This window comes from Macaca fascicularis, chromosome 4 (genome assembly GCF_037993035.2).
Source record: "Macaca fascicularis isolate 582-1 chromosome 4, T2T-MFA8v1.1".
NCBI classification, from domain to species: domain Eukaryota; kingdom Metazoa; phylum Chordata; class Mammalia; order Primates; family Cercopithecidae; genus Macaca; species Macaca fascicularis.
The window spans coordinates 151,032,033-151,048,736 of record NC_088378.1 but is presented as its reverse complement, the minus strand read 5'-3'; the positions used below and the strand labels follow the sequence as shown (position 1 = coordinate 151,048,736).

The window sequence follows — 16,704 nt, the reverse complement described above, 5'->3', positions numbered from 1 at the left end:
AACTTGACCAACATGGCAAAACTCTGCCTCTACTAAAAATACAAAAATTAGCCAAGCATGTTGGTGTACGCCTGTAAGCCCAGCTACTTGGGAGGCTGAGGCAGGAGAATCACTCGAACCCGGGAGGCGGAGGTTGCAGTGAGCCAAGATGGGGCCATTGCACTCCAGCCTAGGCAACAAGAGTGAGGTTTACACTGTGGTAGGCATTGAGAGGTGTAAAGTAAATAAAATAGAACCCTCACTTTCAAGTGACAGCTCTAGAGAGCCTATATCCAGAAGGCTCTAGAACCTGCAAACTTCAAAAGAACCCTGGCAATGCGTGAAATAAGTTTACAGTAAATATTACTTAGTTGCTCAATTTAGTCATCAAATAGCCATCGTTTGGGTGGAAATTGGGGAAGAAAATGTGTTGCTTAAGAACATGATAAGGAAGGAGTGGTCAGACAAGTAGAAGAATTACTGGGAAGAATTGTGTCCAGAAAACAGAGGGAAGAGATAATTTCCAAAAGGAAAGGGTGGGTCAGCTGTATCACATGCCACAGAGAAGCCAAGTGAAGATAAGCTTACAAAAGTGAGTAGCAGTGATACGGAGGTAATTGGTGACCTTTAGGAGAACTGATTAGTGGGAGTGGTATGGAGGAAAGCCTGTTTGCAGGAAGTTAAGGAGTAAAGCTGACTCTTCTAAGACTCTTTAGAAAGAGAAGAGGCATGTATGAGATAAAGGAGGGCAAAATATGGGACAAATTCCCTCAGTTTGTAATTGTGTGATTTTGCAAAACTTACTTACTCCATGCCTCAATTTCCTTGTCTGTAAACTGATGGATGATACTAGTAGCTCTTATTTGAGAGAAGCAAATAAATTAACACCGTTCTATGCAGTAGATTCTTATTAGATTGATATCTTAAAAGAAGTACAGTAAAAATGCAATTGTAATGTAAAGAGCAATTCCAGTTTTTTTGCTTGCAAGTATTTCTCTTTTTTATTTTTAATTGTTATTAAAAAACAATGTGAAACTTACTATCTTTACTATTTCTAAGTACACTATTCAGCAGTGTTAAGTATATTCACATCGTCATGCAACCAATCTCCAGAACCTTTCATCTTGCAAAACTGAAATTCTATACCCACTAACCAACAACTCACCATTTCCCGCTCCCCTCAGCTCCTGGCAACCACCATGCTCCTTGCTGTCTCTGAGTTTCAGTACTCCGTATACTTCCTGTGATGGAATCACACCATATTTGTTTTTGTGTAACTGGCTTATTTCACTTAGCATGATGTCTTCCAGGTTCACCCATGTTGTAGCCTGGCATCAGACTTCTTTTCTTTTTAAAGGCGGAATAATATTCCATTGTATGTATATGTCACATTTTGTTTTTCCATTCATCCAACGATTGACATTTAGGCAGCTTCCACCTTTTGGCTATTGTGACTAATGCTCTGTGAAGAAGGGTGTATAAATAACTATTTCTCTTTTTTAAACTAGTGATGTTTACTCGTCTGCATGTGTGTGAGTCATGGCTGGTTTAAGGCCAGCACAAGAATGGATCTTGCAGGGGAGATGGAAGCTCTCAGGAGAGATCTACAAGACCACAGGTTGGAGACAGAGCTCAGAGACAGAAAAGCATTTTTTCCTTTAGAACATAGAAGTACCATTCACAAGAGTACTGTGCTCCTGGCAGTATTTTCCAACAGAGAAGGGAAAGTCCTGTCTTCAGTTCATTTTTCAATTTAAGTTGCTAGAGGACCTCAGGTGTGTCTCTCAGTGTGTTGGGATATCAAAACATTTTGCTTTACTGTGCAATTTATTTTTCCTTGTGTTGTGTAGAGCGGTGATAATGAGGGGCAGGAAGCCTCTAGATAGCTGAAGAGCCCACTACAGAAGTCCTGCTGTGAGTTAACTGCAAAGGTTAGATGAATCTAGGAACTGAGAGTGGGCCCCATCCCCTGCTGTGGCTGGTTAATTCCTGGTGTTTCGGGCAGTTGTCCTATTTAATTCTTACTCCTTTTCCCAGTAGGAAATGACATCAGGCCGGGCGTCATGGCTCACACCTGTAATCCCAGCACTTTGGGAGGCCAAGGCGGGAGGATCACCTGAGGTCAGGCATTCAAGACCAGCCTGGCCAGCATTTGAAACCCCATCTCTACTAAAAATAGAAAAGTTAGCCAGGCGTAGTGGCAGGTGCCTGTAATCCCACCTACTTGGGAAGCTGAGGAAGGAGAATCGCTTGAACCCAGGAGGTGGAGGTTGCAGTCAGCTGAGATCGTGCCATTGCACTCCAGCCTGGGTGACAGAGCGAGACTGTTTCAAAAAAAAAAAAAAAAAAAAAAAAACCATTAAAAAAATGACATCAGGGCCGGGCGCGGTGGCTCAAGCCTGTAATCCCAGCACTTTGGGAGGCCGAGGCGGGTGGATCACGAGGTCAGGAGATCGAGACCATCCTGGCTAACATGGTGAAACCCCGTCTCTACTAAAAATACAAAAAACTAGCCGGGCGTGGTGGCGGGCGCCTGTAGTCCCAGCTACTCGGAGGCTGAGGCAGGAGAATTGGCGTGAACCTGGGAGGCGGAGCTTGCAGTGAGCCGATCGCGCCACTGCACTCCAGCCTGGGTGACACAGCGCGAGACTCCGTCACAAAAAAAAAAAAAAAAAAAAAAAAGAAATGACATCAGAAGAGCAAAAATTAATGCTGTGTCTTGTGGTTGTCTTTATTCAATTTTGAAAAATGTAGCTGTTCCTAAACCTACTGGGGAAAGAACTACATTTATTGCTGGGCACAATGGCTTATGGCTGTAATCTTAGCACTTTGAGAGGCTGAGGCAGGCAGATAACTTGAGGTCAGGAGTTTGAGACCAGCCTGGCCAACATGGTGAAACCCCGTCACTACTAAAAATACAAAAATTAGCTGGGCGTGGTGGTACAAGCCTGTAACCCCAGCTACATGACCGGCTGAGAGGTAGAAGAATCACTTGAACCTGGGAGGCGGAGGTTGTAGTGGCCAAGATTGTACCACTGCCCTCCAACCTCAGCAAAAGAGTGAGACCCTGTCAAGAAAGAAACTATATTTATTCTGCCAGTCTCTAGAGAGAGAAGTTATTTTTTTTTTTGAGACGGAGTCTCTCTCTGTTACGCAGGCTGGAGTGCAGTGGTGTGATATCCGCTCAGTGCAAGCTCTGCCTTCTGGGTTCATGCCATTCTCCTGCCTCAGCCTCCGGAGTAGCTGGGACTACAGGCACCCGCCACCATGCTCAGCTAATTTTTTTGTATTTTTAGTAGAGACAGAGTTTCACCGTGTTAGCCAGGATGGTCTCCATCTCTTGACCTCGTGATCCGCCCACCTCAGCCTCCCAAAGTGCTGGGATTACAGGTGTGAGCCACAGCGCCTGACCAGAGAGAAGTCCTTTGCCTGATAAAAGGGAGAACTGGGCTGGGTGCGGTGGCTCACGCCTGTAATCCCAGCACTTTGGGAGGCGGAGGTGGGTGGATCACAAGGTCAGGAGATTGAGACCATCCTGGCCAACATGGTGAAACCCTGTCGTCTACCCAAAATACAAAAATTAGCTGGGCGTAGTGGTGCGTGCCTGTAATCCCAGCCATTCGAGAGGCTGAGGCAGTAGAATCGCCAGGGAAGTGGAGGTTGCAGTGAGCTGAAATCGCACCACTGCACTCCAGCCTGATGACAGAGTGAGACTCTGTTTCAAAAAAAAAAAAAAGGTAGAACCGTATTACCCAGTAGAGTTGATGTTCCAGAAGTTTCTTCAGACCAGAGCAGAGTTCATAACTTACCTACGAGGGAGCATGGTAATGTCACAATTTACTCTTCAACTCTCTCAAGGTTTATTTTTATGTTTCTTAAGACAGTCTCTCTGTTGCCCAGGCTGGAGTGCTGTGGCACAATCATAGCTCACTGTAGCCCCAAATTCCTGGGTCCAGGGGGTCCTCCCGCCCCAGCTTCCTCAGTAGCTGGGACCACGGTTGCATGCCACTAAGCCCAGCTAATTTATTTTTATTTTCAGTAGAGATGAGGTCTCATTATGTACCCCAGGCTGGTCTTGAACCCCTGGCCTCAAGTGATCCTCCTGCTTCAGCCGCTTTCCAAAGTGCTGGGATTATAGGCATGAGCCATAGTGTCCATCTTCTCTTTAGGTTTTATGAACAAATTAGCTTTGATTTCTCCTAGGTGACTCGATATTGAATAAGCTAATGCAGAACTGTGTGCACAGTAGACTGGGACTGCCATTTCTAGACGAAAACAAAGGAGGGGGAAAGGAGAATTTTTTTTTTATTTTTGAGACGGAGTCTCACTCTGTCTCCCAGGCTGGAGTGCAGTGGTGCCATCTCAGCTCACTGCAAGCTCTGCCTCCCGGGTTCACGCCATTCTCCCGCCTCAGCCTCCCCAGCAGCTTGGACTATAGGTCCCCGCCACCACTCCTGGCTAATTTTTTTGTATTTTTTGTAGAGACAGGGTTTCACTGTGCTAGCCAGGATTGCTTCGATCTCCTGACCTCATGATCCGCCCTCCTCGGCCTCCAAAAGTGCTGGGATTACAGGCGTGAGCCACTGCGCCCCGCAGGAGAATAGATTTTTACAGCCACCTTTTTCTATAGCCTACTTAGTGATCATAATGGATTCCACCCTCTGGAACTAGATGCTAGTCTATGGCCCTCTCCCTCATTCAAATGTTTTGGGAACACCTCCCATGTTCTGCTGCTTCCACCCAAGATTCTCAGGGTCACCTCCCACTCTTTCAGATCTCCTTCCCTGGTTGTCTTCGGCCGTATGCCTCATCCCAACTCCTTTGAACATTTTTTTTACCCAGTTCCTGGTTCCTTTAGATGCAGGAACAGTAACAGCCTGCTGAGTTATGTGAAGGATGTTGGGTATCACTGCCACCAGCCTTTCTAAAGCTCCCGCTCTTCACATTCTCTGTCCCAGAAGGGACTCTCAATGCTGAAGGTAAATCGCTTCGTGTGAGAATGGGGGCCTCTTGTTTGGGAGAGTCTGCTTGGCCTTTGAACACAGAAGCATAAACTTCAAAACATTACTTAGGCTTCTCAGTTAAAATGGGGCAGGATTCTGCTAATGTATTGTCTTGCCTTTTACCATTTTATTTATTTATTTAATTCTATTTTGTTTTTTTGAGATGGAGTCTTGCTCTACTGCCTAAGCTGGAGTGCAGTGGTATGATCTGGGCTCACTGCAGCCTCCACCTCCCGGGTTCAAGTGATTCTTCTGCCTCAGCCTCCCAAGTAGCTGGGACTACAGGCATGCGCCACCATGCCTGGCTAATTTTTGTACTTTTAGTAGAGACAGGGTTTCACCATGTTGGCCAGGCTGGTCTCGAACTCTTGATCTCATGATCTGCCTCCCTCGGCCTCCCAAAGTGTTGGGATCACAGGCCTGAGCCACCGCGCCTGACCTATTTTATTTCATTTTCAAGACAGAGTCTCGCTCACTTACCTAGGCTGGAGCTCAGTAGCATGATCTCGGCTCACTGCAACCTCTGCCTCCCGGGTTCCAGTGATTCTTGTGCCTCAGCCTCCCCAGCAGCCGGGATTACAGGTGCCCACTACCATGTCTGGCTAATTTTTGTATTTTTAGTAAAACAGGGTTTCACTATGTTAGCCAGGCTGGTCTTGAACTCCTGACCTCAGGTGATCTGCCCACCTTGGCCTTCCAAAGTGCTGGGATTATAGGCGTGAGCCACTGCACCCTGCTGCCATTTTATATTAAAATGTTAAATGCTCTTTGGACACGTAGCAAGATGGAGGCCAGGTCTGAACTTACGCTCAACCTATTCTTCCAGTTCTGACTGAATGTCATCACACTCAAAAGGCAAGTATTTTTTTGTCTTGGTAGGTTTTTAAATGTTGGTTTAAAAACCTAAATAGAACTGACTTTTTCAGAATAATAACTTGTGAGAAACAACTGGTCCTGGTGGATAAAGCCTAGACTCAGAATCAATAGACCAGGATTGTTTTTCCCCTTGTTCAAATATCTGTGCGGTCTCTGAAGTAAACAGAGCAACACTTTCCCTAAATGTAAATATTTTCGGCAGATGGGGATTTTTAAAAGCTTGTGGCTCGCCTGGGCAAAGAATTTTTATTTCTTCTTTCTGAAATTTTATGAAAGAATGGGAGAAAAGAATAGGAAAAAAACCCAAAACATATCCAGAGCAATTAGAAAGAAGAAGATCCCAGTGATTATAGGCAGGGGAAGGGGGCATTGGGGGCTGACAGGTACCCAGGGCATGGAGGGAGAGAAGATAGAATTCCAGATAAGACCAGGAAGCAAGACTTTGCTTCTTCAGCCAGTGTGTGTTGGTTTTACTTGACTGGCAGTGCAGATTATGAAAAAACAAACCTTGAGATACTGGAAACCAGATCCCAACCTTTTCTTGTTTTTTTCTTTCTTCTGTTTTGTTTTTTTGTCTTTTGAGACGGAGTTTCCCTCTTGTTGCCCAGGCTGGAGTGCAGTGGCGCAATCTCGGCTCACCGTAACCCCTGCCTCCTGGGTTCAAGCGATTCTCCTGCCTCGGCCTCCCTAGTAGCTGAGATTACAGGGATGTGCCACCACGCCTGGCTGATTTTGTATTTTTAGTAGAGATGGGGTTTCTCCATGTTGTTCAGGCTGGTCTCGAACTCTTGACCTCCGGTGATCCACCTGCCTTGGCTTCCCAAAGTGCTGGGATTACAGGCATGAGCCACCGTGCCTGGCAATCCCAACATTTTCTACTTCAAAATGGACTCAAGTTCTGTCTGGTCTGGCAGATTTTCCCTGGACTTTTATCTCTTGTTTCCTCCATCTTCCCACTGCATTTGGTGGCCCAGTTCACACTGATTACAAACTTTTCTCCCTAAATAGAACTTTTCCTCTGCTTGCCTCTCCTACCACAGTTTATCTGTTCAATTGATTTTGTCCTTTGAGCCTTGGCCAATAGATTTCCTGTATGAAGTAAATTTATGCTAAAGGTTTAATAGCTACGTATTTTATCAAGGGGCTTTGATACCTAAGAGACCAAGCTATGGTGGGGATTTGAGTCTTTAGACAAGCAGACTTACTGAAATACATTCAGTAGTAAGAATTGTTTTTGTTTGCTTGTTTTTTTCTTTTTTGAGACAGAGTCTTCGCTCTGTTGCTCAGGCTGCAGTGCAATGGCAGGATCTTGGCTCACTGCAAGCTCCGCCTCCTGGGTTCACCCCATTCTTCTGCCTCAGCCTCCCGAGTAGCTGGCACTACAGGCCCCCACCACCACGCCCAGCAAGTTTTTTTGTATTTTTTAGTAGAGATGGGGTTTCACCGTATTAGCCAGGATGGCCTTGATTTCTGGACCTCGTGATCCACCTGCCTTGCCTCCCAAAGTTCTGGGATTACAGGCGTGACTCACCGTACCTGGCCTCAGAATTGTTTTAAAAATGCAGAGTTTTCTATGACTCAACTTTAGAGGTTTTCATTAAATATTAGAGCGGGAAAGGGCCAATACTGGTCACATTCTAACGAAGTTTTTTTATGAATTGATACATATCTAATTTGTTGATACCTCTTAAAGTGAGAGAAGGTAAAGAAAGCTCCTGAGATTGTGCTTGTCTTGATCCAGAAAGTCTTGGCACACTGACTTGCTAAGATGAATGAGTTTGGCATTTGGCTATAATCTGAGAATGTTCCGAATTTAGTAGATTGGGGGTTGTTTGTGTTCCCAGGTTAATTGCTTATTTAGCTGGCATTCATTTGGGTCCGCTAGTCCATTTGTTAATTCTGAAAGTTGTTGGACATTTGTTTAATGAAAACAAATATATTTGGAGAAATCCAGCTTCCCACGTAGCCACATTAGTAGGAATTAAGTAGGTACAAAGTAATAGTTTAAGAAATGATAGTCTTTTGTATGGCAATATAAAAGCAAAATGTCTTTTAGAAGGAACAATTCAAATTAATTGATTAATTTGTAAAGTCTGTTACTCTCTTTTGGCCAAATACTTGTGTATCTCTGAGAATATAAATGAGGTAAAGAGGTAATTAAGACATTTATTTAATATTTGTGTGACAACTGTGGAAGATATGTAATTGTTATTTTCCTATTGATCATAAAATAAGAGAGATTTGAAAACATTTTGATTAGAATCACTTAGACTTTTCTGTCCCTCTATGAAGTGTACCAGATTGAGGCATTTTCCTAGTAAATACATGAAGTCTTATTTAATTAATTATTATGCTTGAAGACAATACTAAAACTGTTTCTCATGGTGTTTCTGGCCTTCAGTAATTTAAGGTTTTTATTTTGATTATGTGGTTTTTGTTTTCAGAGACTGTATTTAGCATCTAGAAGCATATCAAGCTCATCACAAAAATGTATACAAAACAGCAGCTTAATTTAACTTGAGATTCAGTATTGGCCCCTTTACCTAAAGCACCTGATTTTTGAGTACCAGTTGTGACCATCTATTGACACATGCCAGGAGTATATGCTAGTTTTTGTAACGAGAGGATAAATAAAAGGGCTCTTAGAATTATTAGACAATATTTGCTTTTTGACTTTTTCCAGAGAAAAATGAAGACAAGACTTTGTTCTATTTCATCAAGTCCTTGACGCCTCCTCCCAGCTGGTCAGGTTCTTTTTATGTGGCATTTAAACCTTGAGTTGTTGTGAGTCAACAAATGGACAACAGCAAATGTTCAGCCATCTTATTGGTGTTAAGCCTAGCAAATAGGCAAAGTATATGAATACACCAAATGCATAAACAAGTTTTCCTGAGCCAAGGATTCCAAATAAGCCCAGCAGCTGCCAGTTACGTCCTTAAGAATAGAAGTGCCCCTCCTCATCCTCTAATCTGTTATTGCCCCAGGTTGGGAAATGTCAGCTGTAAGATTTATAGATTTAGGGCTCTGGTATAACAAGTTGCCTCTTAGAACTTTTCAGCTCTGAGAGCTTCTTCTTAGCCAGCTAAACAGAGATATAGAAACATATTTTTGGTTTCCATATATAGTTCTTGAGTCATTTACAACATCAATGGTGGGCTTAAATATATATATATACACACACACACACACACACACACACACACATTATAACATAAATTACACATACATACACATTATAACATAAATTACACATACACACACACACATCTCTATCTGTATCTCCCTAAGACATTGATACAAATACTCATCAGTAAACCATGATAATTTTCAGAAGAGGCTGCCTTTGACTGGTAAACTCATATTGGTACCTGGAACACAAAACTCCTAGAGGTACACTAGTTTTATAGTCTGAGCTTATTAAGCAATACCCTTAGGGTAATGAAAATCAGTTCCTCCTCTGCTCCCTAATAACATCAGTCCTTTTTGTATCTGTACGATTTTTCTCTTATTGTTCTCCTCCAAATTTCCCCCTTAAAATTGTGGCATTGGAAATAATGGTTTTATGTTTTGGGGGACTGTTACTTTCTAATTGAAATTGAATATCTATGGGTCACTATTCAGTGCTGAACTTGATATGAGAAACATTTCCTGGTAAATCAATAAAACCAGCTTTATGTTTCCCTACAGATAATCAAGTGGCAGGTAGAAGGGACATCTGACCTAGTTGCTCCTCTAACTGCTTTTGATCAAAAGAAATTGGTAAACCACTCAGTCTATAAATCTTTTTTTCTGTGATTCTGTAGTGTCAGGACAGCATTTCCATGGGTACTTTACTTATACGGAGAAAAAAACCTAAATCTCGAACCGCCATTTATAAAACCCACAAACTCCTGGGCTGTCATTTGGGTTGCAGACTTGAAGCTCCCTTTCTGGTTGTGTTTTCTGGAGTGGGTGAATGCCTGTCTGATGGGGATGCATTTTAAAGGCAAGACAGATTTAAGGGTATAATTTAGTGACATTTTGCTGACTGCATTTCTCTCTATATGCATGTCTCTTCATATATTTCACTATCTTACCAATACTCAGTTACCTCAGCCTACTTGAGGCAGGCTCCACAATTTTGGGACTGTTTCTTATATACATAATGACTCAATAAAGGTGTCTCATTACAACATTAGTCATTCTGTTAACTTGTGCTATTTTTTGACTGTGTATATAAATCGGTGTATATTTAACAAGTGAGCTGACCAAATGCCATTAAATGAGTTGTCCTTATTTTGGTTTTTTTCCTGCTCCAATTTTAAGTTTTCAAAGAAATCCAGCATGTAACTACCACTTTTAAGTCTCCACTTTTTAATTTTGAATACCAAATATGGCAGAGTTATTCAGGTGGCCAAGTAGACTTTTTCTGACCTTGAATGTGGTTTACTGGTATTACACTTAAAAAAAAAAAAAAAAAAAGACAAAAAGTGGATGTCAGTATTTGCTGTTTTAGGATAGCATAAGACTTTTAGATTTCCCAAAGATCATTTTAAAAGTCTGATATGAAGCTGTCTGACATCTACATTTTTAGCATCGTCCCCGTATTCGTATTTAAGGCGTCATCCCCGTATTCGTATTTAAGGCATCATCCCCATATTCGTATTTAAGTGACCCTGGAACACAATGCAGAGAGATAGGTCACTGTGGTTTAATCTTTGGACACTTCATATCTGACAGACACCAGCCTCTGTGGTTTATTTTATATTGTTCGTTAAAACTAGAAATAAAATTCTCTTAAACCTGATGATAGGGGAATGTTTACTAAGATAGTTTTCCTTCCATTTGCACAGTTTTAAAGCTGGAGCTAAAACATAACACATGGGATTAAAAAAAAAAATCTGTCATCCAAAAAGTAATTCATGGCCCTGTTAAGGTTGAAGTAACCTCAGGGCCTCATGTTCTGTGGTGGAATGTGCATCAAGGTGTATTCCTTTTATTAGGAACATATTATATCCATGTACTTTAATATGAATGGCAGATATCAATTAGCAGAGGCTTATTGGGGAAAAAGAATAATTTTTGTGTGTGCCTGTACATTTAGGCGAAGGCATTATGAGTTGTAGGTTTCCACAGCACAACCCAAAATTCAAAGGAGATGCCTTTTAAAAAATATAGTGGTGATGGAGTCTGGGTAAGAACATCCTGTGTTGAAAGTTGAGCAGACCACAGTCATTTATATGCAGTCAAAGAGCTTTTGGTACTGCAATGTAGGGCATATAATCTTATTACAAAGCCCTTTAAAATCAATTAAAAAAAATGAAAACATCCTTAAAAATGTGGTAGCATTGAGTTCATTTTCTTTTTTTTAAAATCTATTTTCAATTACATTATTCCATTTACATGTACTACAATGGCTTTTATTTAAAAGATACTTCTCTTCTATGTATATATTCACAGCTGTCAGAAATATGTGTCATTCTTTGTCTTACAAATCCCTGTTCTCAGCCATTTCAGAGCCTAATCCTTGAGTCGGCCATTTTGCTGAAAGGCAGTTAAAGAAACAGACTGTCAGCCAGGTCTGGTTCTTGCTGAAGAAGCGTCATTTCTGTACCCAATGTGAGCTTTAGTTCCAGATTTTTGAATGATGTAAAAATTAAGGTCAGGGAATCAAATATAAAAAATACATCTTGCAGGCAGAGACCTCATTAGCATCCACTCATCAGTCTCCCAAATCTAGGAGCTGGGAGACCATCGTACTGTTATCCTGCTGATATTGAGTTGATAGCAAGTTTAATGGAACAGGCTGGCAGTTGTGAAGGGCAGCTGATAATGATGGTGCAAGCTCAACGAAAAAGTTGAGTAAAATCTGCAGGAGGTGTTTTCTATCATTTGGCCTTGTTCTGTTGGCTGTTGGCATTTGCTTGGCAAGAGGGAGGTGTTCTTATCTCCCCAGCTAGAGAGATTTTAAATATGCTTAAAAATACCGAGTGTGGGCTTCTGTTACTGCCTCTTCTTAACAAGACCAGTGGAAGCAGGGCAATTGTGTATTGAATAGGAAAATCCACTCAAACTGATAACATTCAGGTAAACCTGAAAACAGTTTGCATTTTCTGGTAATTAAATTAAAAGAAGGCGGTTGACTATCAGAAGCCCTTTTTCCTCATGTAGTAAATGAGCACATAATCTTACAAAATGAGGTAACCTCAAATATGTTTTTCTTCCGGATTAATGATATGTTTTGATTTTTAAACTTCTATGTAAAGTTTGATGAGTGCTTTTATATAATTAGGTAGCATCTTAAAACATATGATTGGCCATGTTTCTGCCTTGCAGAGTTTATGAGAGGAAAGTTGGCCAAACAACAGGGCTAATTTTACTAATTAAAGTCGTGCTGCCCAAGTGGGTTAACATGATATAGATGTTTGGTTTTAATAGAGCTTGGAAAGGGTACTGAGTCCTAAAATGTTCTGTTTGGAAAGCTTTGGTCTATAAAATTTGCCTTTAACACGGCTGATGACCCTTAATTAGAATGATAAACTGTACTTGCTGGTGTGATGTCTTTTTGAGAAGAAGCAATACCGGTGTGCCTAAGTGTCGTTGTTTTTAGTGTATTAAGATACCTTTTTTCTGGGCATGGCATTTCTGAGTACCTGTCTTCTCTGCTCTGTTTCAGGTGTGAATCATGGCAATACAGTGAAAGACGGTGATTTACTGCTTTTGAGGGCATGCATGGATATGATTAACGGATGGAAGTGCAGGACTCCAAGATTTACTTCTTTCCCTTTCCAGCAGAGTTACCTGAGAGGAGTGAGTAATGGGATAATTTGTAATACCACAGGCCCCTTTTCAGGAGACCAGTAATCAAAACAGGAAGATGAAATTGACAAGATTTCAACTGGAAGAATACAACTTTTGATACTTTCTGGGTATACCTCTTAATTGCAAGCAGGAGAGTCTTCAGAGTTGTCCTGTTTTTGTTTTTTTTTCCCATGGAGATTTCCTCCCTCCCTCCCTCCCTCTCTTTCGTTTTTTTGTTTGAGACGGAGTTTCGCTGTTGTTACCCGGGCTGGAGTGCAGTGGCACGATCTCGGCTCACGGCAACCTCTGCCACCCCACCCCCTGGGTTCAACCGATTCTCCTGCCTCAGCTTCCCAAGTAGCTGGATTATAGGCGCCCGCCACCATGCCTGGCTAATTTTTGTATTTTTAGTAGAGATGGGGTTTTACTATGTTGGCCAGGCTGGTCTCGAACTCCTGACTTCAGGTGATCCACCCACCTCAGCCTCCCAAAGTGCTGGGATTACAGGAGTGAGACACCATGGCTGGCAAAGGTGAGCCACCACACCCAGTGGAGATTGTCATTAAAAATGTTAGTATGTCAGTCCTGGTTACATCATGCAGACACCCTGCTAAATTTTATACATCTTTCCTCCATGCTTTCTGCTGTTGATATTCTTATATTGAGACATCAGAGAAACTTAGTGGCCTATTTGTAGAACTCAGTTTCTTTTTACAAAGTTAAAGAATTATCAAGAATTGGGAGTGGGCTGGGGGCAGTGGCTCAATGCCTAGAATCCCAGCACTTTGGATGGCCGAGGCGGGTGGATCAAGAGGTCAAGAGATCGAGACCATCCTGGCCAACATGGTGAAACTCTGTCTTTACTAAAAATACAAAAGTTAGCTGGGCGTGGTGGCGTGCACATGTAGTCCCAGTTACTTGGAAGGCTGAAGCAGGAGAATCACTTGAACCCAGGAGGCAGAGGTTGCAGTGAGCTGAGATTGCACCACCGCACTCCAGTCTGGGTGACACAGCAAGACTCTGCCTCAAAAAAAAAAAAAAAAAAAAAAAAGAATTAGGAGTGTTGGCTGGGTGCAGTGGTGTCTCACACTTGTAATCCTAGCACTCTGGGATGCTGAGGCAGGTGGATCACTTGAGCCCAGGAGTTTGAGACCAGCCTGTGCAGCCTAATGAGACCTCGCCTCTGCAAATAATAAAAAAATTAGTTGGATGTGGTGATGCGTGCCTGTGGTTCCAGGTTCTCTGTAGGGTGAGGTGGGAGGATCACTTGAGCTTGGGAGGTCGAGGCTGCAGTGAGCCAAGATTGCACTCCAGTCTGGGTGACAAAGTGAGACACTGTCTCAAAAAAAAAAAAAAAAAAGTGTGATGATAAATACAGCAACATTTTTAGGGTGGGGTGGAATGTACACAAAACAACTAGCCTGTGTTCATACTTAAAAAAAGTAACAAAGAACAAGAACTTCATACTTGAAAAAATAAAAAAAGGACAAGAATCTGAATGCTGTATCTGGCATTTAGTGTATCATCATCACTTCGGAATTGCATGCTGTGCAGAGCTTTCCTGTTGCGCCGAATGTGACGGGATCTTCCGACTTGTTATTGTTGGTGACGTTAGATTCATGAAAACTGAGTAGCACCCATGATACTTTTATGTTACAAATATTAATTTCAGCTTTGACTTTGGTGGTGGCAGTAGACTTCTCATATTAGAGATTACGATAAAATGTAAATAGTTCCAAGCTCTTCCTCCTCTCCCATCTGTGCCAGGTGACTAAAACATTCCCATAAATAACTGGTACCCTTTTAATGGGACCTTTGGGTTCATGAGAGGTAAATATTGATGACCTTGACATTTTTTCATATGTGCACAGTTCAGGAGACACAATATCTCCGGATAACTAAAAGCAGGTAAACAAGGAGGCAGACAGCCATGGGCTCCCACTGATCCTCGTAATTCACAGGGGTCCTGGCCTTGCTTCTGGACTTTGTGCTGGAAGTATATCCCATAGGCAAAGGAATCTATTAAGTTTAGGTCTAGGTCCTCTAGGTATTTCTGTAGGCAAATCCCACTGGACTGGATCTGTGTTGGTCTGGCATTTTAAGAAGATGTTTTTTAAGGCAAATATATGAGTCTCCTCCCCTACCCCTGTGAAATTAAGGACTCTCGTACTACTACCAGGGTAATGTTGTATAGTAGCTAAGTGCTTGGGAGTCGAATTCCCAGGTTTAAATCCCAGTTCTGTTGCCACTAGTGATGTGACCTTAACTAAATTATTTAACCTCTTTCTGCTTTAATTTCCTCAGCTAGAAGATGAGGATAATAATAATACTTATTTTTTTTTTAAAGAATTAAATGAGAGCTATCCAATTGTGATTAGCATGTTAGTAAAGATTTCTGAAATATTATTCATTAACCAGCTTTCAGGTATCCTGTGCTCATAGAGACTAAGCTACAAAGCTGATGAGATCTACAGCTTAAGAAAATTTTCTGTTTGGAGTATACACTCAGTTATATGAAAATCGCGTATGGAAAAAGATGAGAATGTAGCACTGACTTTGCAAAACGTTTTAGCAAGTTTTATTTCGCTACTTGTCTTAAAAGTAATTTTTCTGGTTTTATGTAATGTGTGTAGTAGAAATGGGAATATTAGAATACTTACTTCATTGTATTGTCAAGCATTATTGGTAGCCCTAATTTATATATCCATTGTGCTGCAGTTTTAGTTGCAGAACTACCATCTGCAGGGATTATTATAGCACTTGAGGGGATGGAATTACTGCACACTGTTCTGGGTACTTTTTTCACTAAGAAGTATGGGCACCATGAGATGGTACTTACCCATCTGTCTGTTGAAGCATTTGTATGTGTATTACCTGAGCACTTAGGCACACCACCGAGGGGGGATTTAAAATGGAAGGGAAAAAGGAAAAATTGAAAATAAAATAACACGATGGAAATAACAGATGCCTCTTTGCAAAGAATACCTAAACTACTCTTAAAAGCAGACTTAATAGCCAGTACAAAACCATTCACTATTGTCTTTAAGAGACAAAGCTCAATCCACAAAGTTGAAAGTGAAGTGTGAATCTCGAAATTTTCCAGAAGAGTCAAGCAATACAGACTTCTAGGTCTCAAAATCAAGGGAGAAAAAGAGTCAGTTTTACAAAGTAACTTCTTTGATTGATTGTGAGCTGTCAGTGTTTGACGGGTAGATCCTGAAACATTGAGTGATTACATTCTTCAATGCTGGGCGGCCATATTGGTGGCCTCTGCTGTTCTGAGCTTCTAAATTTGTGTATTGACACATGGGAATTCACTAAATGAGCAGCAGAGAGCAGAATGGAACATTTTGGCGTCAGCTTGAAATTTCCCAAAGAGAACCAGTGGAAAGATGTTGAAATCAATTGAAATATTATTTATTGATTGCTTATGTTTTATAGCACCTAATAAATTGTCCAATCCCTTAAAAACACTCCATCTGCCTAATTCTCCATTTCCAGTTACAGCAGATACAAGGATACAAAGATGCTCTGTACTGACAGAGAGGGATGATTTCAGGTTTTCTTCACACCACTGGGCTCCCTGACAGCTATTCTTTGTGCTTGCACACATTCAAACAATTTTCAATTTCAGTTGGGGACGAGAGAAGTGTTTTTCTCCCATATTCAGTTGTCTTGGTATTTTTTACCCAGGCAGCTCCCCCTACCCTCCAACACATGTGCTTCCTTAGAACTTCTTCATCCATATGCTAAGAGTGGGGTGTGGATTCTCAGCATTCTGTGCTTCACTGCACACCTGGAAACCTATGGGCTAATGACCCTTGTGAGAATTTGGGTGGTAAGGAGGCTGCAGAGATCAACTTCCGGTTATAGATGTAGAAACTGAGGCCTGGAGAGGTGAAGAAAGTCAACTGAGATCATTCAGCCAACAAATATCAGGACGGCACCTCTAACGTCAGTGTAATTTCAGCTTTTCCACTAAGGCCTACTGGGAGGAGTGCAGTGGTATGTTCCGGGCTGAGTCTTGGTTAAGGGATTGCAGTGGACTGACTGAGGAGTGAAAGCA

The 16,704-nt window shown here is 41.8% G+C and overlaps 1 protein-coding gene across 39 annotated transcripts in view; it reads left to right on the top strand.

Moving 5' to 3' along the window:
- LOC107129614 (uncharacterized) overlaps nt 1-16,704 on the top strand; it is a 487,674-nt gene that overhangs the window by 232,609 nt on the left and 238,361 nt on the right. For 36 of the 39 annotated variants that reach the window (XR_012434191.1, XR_012434179.1, XR_012434186.1 and 33 more), the window contains one exon: nt 12,514-12,647. The exons of the other annotated variants lie outside the window; for them this stretch is intronic. Coding sequence is in view for 4 of the 36 variants with exons in the window: in XM_074038805.1 (XP_073894906.1) it covers nt 12,514-12,519 (6 nt within the window). In the remaining 32 variants the exon portion in view is untranslated. The remainder of the gene's footprint in view (nt 1-12,513; nt 12,648-16,704) is intronic. 39 annotated transcript variants of the gene reach the window in all.